We start from the raw sequence: 10,220 nt of genomic DNA, 5'->3' as shown, positions 1-10,220 counted from the left end.
GAGAATGCGGCTGTCTCGCAGCTGGGTGAAATACTATTTCAAATATTAAACACTGAATAGTCTATTTTATTCGAAATCGTACGTGCACCTTTGGAAGTAAAATATTTTACTTGTTAGAGAAAGTCCACGAATATCTTTCAAACTACTGCAGATAGGAAAATGGTGTACATGACAAAATCGTGTGCCGTTTTAAAAGAAATACACTGTTTTATACATTGTTTTAATAATATATTAAGTATCATTCATTGTTCATATTTTATCGGAATTTTTCGGGCATTTCCGGTACTCTGACAAGAAAATGTTTCAAACAAAAATGAATCGGTAATTATTCTTCTAGAAAGTTCAATATAAAAAATTGAAAAAAAATTTTTTGTTAAATAAGAAATTAATGTCGGCTTGATTTTTTAATTGTCACTGTATATTTTTTACTTAATAATGTTATAGTTAACGTCAAGACGGATCCTGATGGCTTTGAGTCTTGAAACAATACTAAAATCTTTGTGAACAGCTAATTCCTCGATCTGGACCACAGCGTACCGTCCCGATGGCATTCTTATGGCAACTGGGTCGATCAACAGCGATACAAATATTAAACGAATATTTCTACTTCTGTTTCAAACGTTAAATGTTGAATAGTCTATTTTATTTGAAATCGTAAGTGTACATTTGGAAGTAAAATATTTTATTTGTTAGAAAAAGTTTTTGAAATAGTATTTTTGGAATTTAGGATGATTTTAAAAGAGGGATTTAGTTCCATGATCCCTGCACAACCCCTGCGATTCGAGCCTGCACGGTACAAGGTATCGCTCAGGCAGGTTTGTCCTACTTGGCCGTACCTTGAAGATGATTTCGCAGGTTCGCTGGGGGTCTAGGGTTTCGACACCTGTGGGAATCTCTATCTGAATTTTCTATCTAGCCGTGGCAGCTGTGTGAAACGTTGTCGAGCTAGCTTCATGCAAATTCGGCGGTAGACAACTCAGTTTATTCATCTTAAGTGACACGTTCTGGAGGGTGCTAGTAGAAAATGATAAAATATAATAGCATCTGGGAAGCTGGAGTGACAACAATTTTTAACACTACACTGTCCGAGCCCTAAACGAGACTAACCTATATTCCTTCGTAATAATAACGGTATTGAATTTGTTCAGATTTCGTAGGATTTTTATGGTGACTTGAATAAAGCAGTATACTAAAAAATTTCTCAAGAAAATATTTCTATGACTTCACGAATTCTAAACGTTATGAGGAACATTATGAGTAGACTGCGGATCTTTATGCAAAATAAAGATTTTTTACCTGAATTGCAACGAACTGAAGTGAAATAGACATTTTTTTCTTATTATGTTCAGCAGATTGTACATAATATAATAGTATGTTTAAATTTTCCTAATATTTTTGCTACTAAAGATTACATCTACTAATTTCTGTAATAATTGCATAAAATCCGCAGTCTAATTATGAGTAATAAAATTCATAGCTTTGTTAAGGAAAGATCAGTTGTTCTAGTAAGTATAGTTTAAAAATTGCGATTAATTGTATGTTAAGTATTATAATGAAAGTCACGTCGAAGAAAAGGAAACCCGTATTCATCGGAACTGAAACTGTTGACATGCTCGCTGACAGTCTAGTGTACACTGGAACAGTTTTTCGGTCGTCGCTGTCTAGATAAAACCGTTTAGCAGAGGCAGGATCACCTTGTCGGCGTCTTTGATATTCAGATCGGCAGTTTCTGGTTTGCGTGTGCAGTTGCGATCCGTGCTGGTGCAATGTCGATGCACATGCAGAGCGTTTGACGTCCCGGAGTGAGGAGTACAACGCGTGCATGCAGCGTTTATGCCATTAATTTGTTCCTCTGGTATATGCGCTCCGCGTGTCTGAATTATTCATAAATATGCAACGATCGCTTTCTGGCAGGGATCGAATTAACCTGGTCGTGGCCAGCGTATTCGAATTATGGGAAAATTCAAGCCTCTCCGAGCCACTTTTAAGAGACGGCTGTCTAAGGAAATCTTTTGTTTGGCCAAATTTTCTATATTATCCAATTTATAATTGTCTATATTCTCCAATTTAGCGATAAATCGGCTAGTCTGAATTCTCAATTCTCAATTCTCAATTCTCAATTCTCAATTCTCAATTCTCAATTCTCAATTCTCAATTCTCAATTCTCAATTCTCAATTCTCAATTCTCAATTCTCAATTCTCAATTCTCAATTCTCAATTCTCAATTCTCAATTCTCAATTCTCAATTCTCAATTCTCAATTCTCAATTCTCAATTCTCAATTCTCAATTCTCAATTCTCAATTCTCAATTCTCAATTCTCAATTCTCAATTCTCAATTCTCAATTCTCAATTCTCAATTCTCAATTCTCAATTCTCAATTCTCAATTCTCAATTCTCAATTCTCAATTCTCAATTCTCAATTCTCAATTCTCAATTCTCAATTCTCAATTCTCAATTCTCAATTCTCAATTCTCAATTCTCAATTCTCAATTCTCAATTCTCAATTGTGAATTCTGATTCTGGATTCTGAGTTCTGATTCAGTATTCCGCATTCTGATTCTGATTCTGATTCTGAATACTGATTCTGAATACTGATTCTGAATTCTGATTCTGCATTCTGAATTCTGAATTCTTGGTTCTGATTCTGCATTCTGAATTCTGAATTCTTGGTTCTGATTCTGGATTCTGGGTTCTCAATTCGGAATTCGGAATTCTGCATTCGGAATTCTGAATTCTTGGTTCTGATTCTGGGTTCTGATTCAGAATTCCGCATTCTGATTCTGATTTCCGAATTCTGATTCTGATTTTCGAATTATGTTCATGGATTCTGATTCTGATTTCTAAATTTTGAATTGTTATTCTGAATTCTGAATTCTGATATTTTGAAAACAGACGGTCTCCTACATTTTTGTCTTTTAGAGGATGTAAAAGCATTTGTTGGCCTCGTCTGATTTTTGTTACAACGTCAACGCCGACAATATTTTTAATCGAAGATTTTACGTTCATTGAACATTTTGGTTGTTGAAAATTACAGTTATAATTTTGTATTCTTTCAGGAAGGTTATGCGAATTCTGCAATCATCAACACCCGATCACCGACATCAACATTGGCTGCTGGAAACGCTGTAAAATACCCTCCATTTTCCCATAGCCGTATTTGTACAGCGGATAGATTCATAGTTCCAAGAAGCAAGTATGGTATAGATGCAGCAAATTATCTTCTCACAAAGCAGGGACCAACTAAAGAGAAGACAGATGATAAAATTGACGTATTCAAAGAGGTTCGGTAGATTTCAATTTATTTTTTAATAAATTAATCTTGTTATCTCTCTATCTATTTATTTGAATAATCTTGGTTAAAATCTTTTTAACTTGATTTTATTTTATATTTGAACGAATCCTCAATGAATTCGATCTGGTAGGAATTCATTGAAATTTTCTGTATTTTTTTTAACATAACCGCAGAATGAATTTTATAAAAATTTATTATTTCTTCTTGATATTATTTTATTACTGCAATGTTATATTATTTTGGACTTAATGGAATGGTTAAAAAATGTTTTAATTGATCTTTTACATATTATAATTGATTTAAAAAACTATTTCTGTTTTGAATAAAAAAAAAAGCTGTCCAGTAGAATAATATTAAGAATAGTGATGAATTCTATCGAGTGTCAAGTGATTTGTAGACAGTTTTAGGAGACTATTATAGACGAGACTGCCTGTCAAAAATCAGTGCAAATTGTGAATGATAGATCGACGCCATGTTAGGGGCGCGGATCGAGGAAATTCTTTCTTCCTATGAAACACGGGCGATTTCCTGGACGCCTAACAACAGTAATTTCTGCGTAGTGAGCCACTTCACCGCTGCGATTTCGATCTTATCTCTATCGATTATCGAAGATTACATGCCTTCATCGATAAACACGAACAAGATACCTCGCGCCCACATCCGGACGGCCTTTATGCTAATTCGATACCCCGACTCATGCGCACGTTGTTACAACTACTGTTCAAGTACTCGGGACGTTAGCAGCAATTAAAAATCCAGACTTGTGGCTTTCGATTCTTGAAAAGAGTAAAAGGTTTCACGGTGGAATCGCCGGCAGACTCAAGTTTTTCTCGTTGTTGTTCGAATATTATACGTTGTCGCAATAATATTCGCTAATCTACAGTAAAAATGATACAGTAATGTCTCAATGTGTGTTTCACCTTCGGGACCTAGAGCTCACTTGCGTATATCATGTACGCACCGGATGGGGAATTCATATCTTCAGTTCGGATAATCGAGGTTCTACTGAATCGTCACTTGAACGAGCAAATATGCTTCGAATTATGCCATGTTTGGACTCATTTGAATCGGAAGTAATCGTTTTATGACGAAATAATTATAAATATAAAAGTTTTGTCTTTGGATTAGTATTATAACTCACTATCCTAGCCTCAAGAGGAACACGTTGCCATATTTTCGCAAGTATCGTGCACATTTCTTTCACGTATATCGAGGCATTACTGTATTTATATTATCTAACGTCAAAAGGTCTACTTAGGCGTTGTTTAGACATGTTTGAATGATTATAAAAATATCGTCGTATTTGCAAGACTGTAAAACTGTTTCGTGCAAGATTTACTTGTACAACTTTGATGGTTGAACCACAAAATTTCGAAAGCCAAAAGGTCGACGTTTCGATTAAAATAAAATGTTTCACAAACTAAAATTTCTAGGGATCGACAGTTCCTAAATATTTATTCACTGTCTCTATGAACTACGTAGGTCGACATGGTGCATGTAAAATGGCGAAAGGACCTCATGCATCGTGCAATGGTACAGGAAAACGTGATACCAGGACTAGGGCAAAAAGAAGTGCTGCGTCAGAGCCGCTTATCATCGGAGAACAAGCTACCTGGGATTCCAGCAACACAATCCACAGAGTCGTGGAATGAGGATTATTGTAAAGAGGGAATGTGGAAATCGAGGCCTCGGAAAAGACCTTTGATTTCCGACGCAGGATTGGTAATAGATATGATGACTCCTGCCAACAGAAACACACGTAATATAATTTGAATAATGACAGGAATGTTTAATAGTGTTCTTATAATTAATATTTCCTTACAATCACACCTTTGTTTTAACAATTTAAAGGACCCTTTTAATTTTATCTTAATAATTACAAATATCATGTCAATATTATTTTAAGAATTAAGAAATTCTTTATAACTTTCCTGGAATTTGTCTTCAAGATTTTAAAGCAGAAAATTTGGCTCATACTTACATTACCTTCCTATTAAATGTTATTCCGTCTGCAATTGCTGTTAATTTTATATATTAAACGAATTTCATAGTGTAGTCGTGTTGTTATGTATAACAATTTCCATACTTAAGAAGAATTTCACGATAGATAAAATGTAAATTGAATAAGAAGATAAGAATTTTGATATAGATTAAATGAAATAGAAAATAAGAATACAATTAAATACAAATTCAATAAATCTAATAAATGGATGTGATTAAAATAATGTCGAATACTATTAAACATAAATTAAATTTATGTTTTATTTCATTTTATATATAGTTTTTTATTCAATTTTAATTGAATTGTATTAAAATTACATGAATGAGAAATTGTTGTCATTTGGCTCAGGATTTCTTCGCAACCGAATCGACTGGAGCTCGAAAAACCTAATTGCACAGGCGACTCTCGGCAAACTAACTCTTTTCGAAGTGACCCAGCCTAAACTGACAATAAGTAATGAGATAAACAACCTGAACTCTGAGAGTATTTGCGCACTGAAATGGAACAATGCAGGTCGGAGCCAGTTTATTAATCACATCAGCTATAACCAGATTCTATGTGTAATCTTGACTATTGAATATTAATATTTTTATATATTAATTCCGAGTCACAAACTTTCAGAATATGCGCTTTCTTGGAAATATATTTTCTTAAAACATCACACAACCAAATTAAAAGTCAAAATTATGCTCATACTTTTTATGTTATCAACAAAATTAACTGAAATCTATATCTCATTTATTGATGTTTATCAATATTAATTGCTATTAATTAATATTAATATTATATCAATATTCCTATGAAGAGCAACAATGCAACTCGTGAAATACTGAAAGTTCTTATTCAATTGTTAATACAGGTGATCTGTTAATAATTTGTACATTGTTGTCTAAAATCAAGTTATACGACAGTCGACTTAATAAAATCGTTTGGCTTACCACGTGCAACAAGCTGGGAATTAGGTGCCTGCCCTTTACCTGTTATGCTCGTTGCTTATGCTGGTCACCCGACGACAAATTGATCGCCGTGTAAGTGTCTGATCGGCTGATGATACAGTCTGTGATTGATTCCAAATATTAAGGACGGTTTGCATGCACTGTATATAAAAACATAAAATCACAATTTCCATAGTTTCTAGATATGTTTAAAAAAACTTGCCGCAAAATTGACATAGACCCTTTTTCTCAAGATCAAAATTTTTCTTAGATTCCACATGAGTAATGAAATTGAAAATACGGAATAAATTTTTTTCATTTGACGCCTGGGTTTCGAGACAATTGACTTTGAAAATCCGTCAAATTCGAGTTTCTTAAAGTAGTAGATTCAACTTCCTGTAGAAAAAAAAAATGATCATCGAAGGAAACACAATTTAGAGACGTCAAAAGACGGGGTTTCAAGCTTTCAAACGAGCCCAAAGAGAACATCTTTCGACTTTTTTTCCACGAATTTATCACAATTCAAATTCCTCGGTTCGGATAATCGAGGTTCGCCCGTATTGTTAATTCGACGGGTAAATATGACCCGAATAGTGTCGTGTTTGGAATCATTTCAATCACAGAATTGTCACGAACGTGTTGATAACGAATACGTTATGATGTAGCTAGAAATTGGTTTCATGTGATATTCACAGGGGCTGCTTACAGCTGATCACGATCTACTGTGCTAAAACAGGTTTCGAAGTTAACTCGATAGTCGCGCACAGTGAAAAAGTATTGTCAATCGCGATTTCATGGAGTTCCCGTTATATCGTCTCGACTTCGTCGGATAAACAAATACGCATCTTCACATGGCCGGCGTTGCTACCCGTTTTCGACATTTCGTACCATTATCCTGCTACTGTGAGTATAATGTGTTTAAAAGGGGGTGGTATCGTTTAAAAAAATGGAGGTGACCTGGAGATCCCTAAAAAAAAATAACATAAGAATAAATATTTTTATGGCACCGTGTGACCCCCATTGAACCATTCAACATTGTCCGTAAGACATTTAAAACAAATGATTATTTTTAAAAACAAAGGTGATTCACGCTGTATATCAAGTGACATTAATTTAGACTTCGCATAATACAGATCTTTATGTTAATAAAAGTTATACATGTCTACTCTATGTCCAACACGGACATATATGGGCCAAGAGATACAGTGATTTCTCTATATATGTCGCCAAGGCCTGGACGATAAACGTCGCGGAATTATCCCCACTACCGCGGGGTATACCTTGTAAGGGGCCACGGCTCGGGCATGTCTCCTGTACTATACACGACGTTGGCAAGACCCGTGTTGTTGACAAATATCGAGAATTCACTATACTATTCTTGATCCACGCGACCGAGGTCTCTCAAGCTTTTTGGCCCCTCACAGGGTATACCCCATGACAGTAGGGATAGTTCTGGGACTTTTATCGGCTAGGTATTTGGGACATATACAGAGTAAACACTGTATACTCTCCAATTTTTGCATTCGTATAAGGAAGGTTTTAATATAAATAACAGTTAAGTTCGCAAATTGTCCTAATAATAGAGGTTCAACTATGCATATACTAATTACAGGAATTGGCATGGAACCCCATGGACAGCAACATGCTATGCATAGGCGGCGGCTTATCCGACGCCTCGCTATCTCTTTGGGACATGACCACCATGGACATACTAAGCTATCGTACCGTTGACTTTTTCGGAGGTATAGAAAACCTGGCTTGGAACAAATGCAGTGGAGAGTTGGTCGTCCACTGGTCCTGCATAGACGAGGAGTGTGAGCAGACTATTATACCAGTTTTCGCGAGTCTTGATCATGTCGTCGATACGATCCCGGTGGCCAGGGATGTGCAGGTACATGCACTCCTGTGGAACGCTGATCACTCGCAATTGGGTGCGTAAAAAGTAGCTCACTCGAAAAATTTCACATTCTCCACTAAAATTAAGAAAAACATGTCACGAAAGAGTTTTACAACAGAAAATTTTTGTTCTCAACATTGACATTTTCAAGGAAATTAGAACTAATCTTGAGTTTACATTTTCATTTGCAACGGTTTTATTTATTCCTTAGAATTATCAATTTTTTAATCCTTTATCATCATAAATTTTAATAATCCTGAGCAATTTATTTTTTTTTTTGTTTCTTGGTTGTGTTTTCAAAATATTAATAACTTTAGGTGTCTACAATGACGAGTGTCTGTCTGTGTGGAACTTTTTCGGTGACGAATATCAGTATCGTAGGACAAGTAAAAAGCAACGGGAGCTAAAGGAATCCAAAAAGAACACGGAACAACAATATTTTCGGAGCATCCTTCAGCATCATACTATTCGCTAGATCCGTCACAATTAACACCAAAAAAGTCAATTTTAATTCAATCTTGACGATTTCTTTTAAATATTTAATATATTTCATTTTTTTAACTCGTCGGACGTTATATTCTTCAATTTATATTTACACGTTATTTTTTAAAATATTTTACATATTTTGTTTTGTAAATATCTTGCATAGTTTATTTTTTAAATTGTATTAATATGTATATGCATATTATTTGTTAACTTGTACTGTTCGATAGAATTTTTATGTATTTATTTTATTTATTTACTCATCGCAGTTTTTAGCAAAACAACTTTCTATCAATGTGTACAATGATGTTTTACATTACAACAATTTAATTTTGTTAATGCATGCAGTTAATGCAGTGCCCTGGATATTGAAACGCAAACTAAGAAAAACATTTTATCTGCTTGAGATAAATGAGCTTATTTTGAAAGAAAAGAGATATATTTTAAGCATTAGTTTTTTTTTAAATAAAATTTTCTATACTTTTAGAGAATAGAATGGAAAGAAAAACAATTTTTTGACCTGTCTACACGAGATTGCCGCCTTGGACAAAAATGGCGATTCCAGTGAGGTGTTTGCCAAATGATGACGGCGATTAGGGTAATTATGGTCGAATCGTGCGCAATTGAAATTTTCCCTGGTCGCTTTCGCAACAGGTTTATTGATCGTCGCAAAGATAAGCCACGCTCGACGTCAGCTGGGACTATCGTCGCGGAGATTTTCGCGTCTCGCCACCTTTGGCTATTGCTAATTATGCGAGGAAACGCGATGGTAGGCGCTATTTGCTGGCGTCCGCTCTAATCAAATGGCGTAATTACCATCCTGTATCAACCTCTGCCTGTAATGCTGCCCGGGATACGGCGATTCCAGCTAAACTGTTCACGAAGTTATAGGAAATCCTATCTAAATGCTTCCATTAACCTCACTTTACTTCGAATAAACTTTTGGCGCGAAACTTGAAACTTAACCGGGGAGTCTCATGTATCCACAATACATGTTACAGAACTTTATGATTACATTTTGGTTAAATACTGATTGTATGAGGCTCAGCCGCTTTTGGGGCTTGAAGTGTTAAGGTTTTAGCGTACTAAAAATTTGTTTACTTCACTCCTCATTGTTTGTTGAGTAAATATTCTCATCCTGTTCGACGATGTATTCATCACAGGTGTGCAGTGTATCGTCCGTCTCTGCCATCAGAATGCAAAAGATCCAAATTTTTCCTAAAGTTAGATAACTTACACTGAAATTCAACCTAATTTCAATATAAAAACGTGAAAATTACGAAAGTTACATAGCTTAAAAGAAAAATTTGATTTGTTTTGCCGCTCCTTGAAGAACTTCCGTATTGATTATCTGTGATACAACAACGTTTGATTCTGCTTTTTATTTAAAAACGTGCCAAAAAATATTGAATAAGTATCAAAAAATGTTTTTAAAATACTTAAAGAAGTGATACTATATATAATTTGAAAACATTCTGGGACTATAAGACATTATAAATAATTTTGACCAACCAAATCGATGAAAAGGGCCACTCGCGAAAGGGGCGCCTCGCTTCGTGGGACCGCCATTTCGCGAAAACAGATTATACTATTTAATTTTACTATTAATT

The 10,220-nt window shown here is 34.9% G+C and overlaps 1 protein-coding gene across 1 annotated transcript; it reads left to right on the top strand.

Annotated features, from left to right (window-relative positions):
- Positions 1 to 728: 728 nt before the first annotated feature.
- LOC143358818 (uncharacterized) lies at positions 729 to 8,971 on the top strand. Its single transcript, XM_076796293.1, has 14 exons — positions 729 to 855; positions 1,149 to 1,167; positions 1,451 to 1,505; positions 1,666 to 1,802; positions 1,915 to 2,014; positions 3,058 to 3,282; positions 4,776 to 5,052; positions 5,644 to 5,808; positions 6,155 to 6,323; positions 6,502 to 6,512; positions 6,633 to 6,805; positions 6,900 to 7,133; positions 7,843 to 8,161; positions 8,445 to 8,971. The coding sequence occupies exons 1-14, from the start codon at positions 729 to 731 to the stop codon at positions 8,600 to 8,602; spliced, it is 2,169 nt and encodes a 722-aa protein (XP_076652408.1). The 3' UTR covers positions 8,603 to 8,971.
- The last annotated feature ends 1,249 nt before the right edge of the window (positions 8,972 to 10,220 follow it).

Source organism: Halictus rubicundus, chromosome 11, assembly GCF_050948215.1.
Source record: "Halictus rubicundus isolate RS-2024b chromosome 11, iyHalRubi1_principal, whole genome shotgun sequence".
Lineage (NCBI taxonomy): Eukaryota > Metazoa > Arthropoda > Insecta > Hymenoptera > Halictidae > Halictus > Halictus rubicundus.
This window is presented reverse-complemented; position numbering and strand designations above follow the sequence as displayed.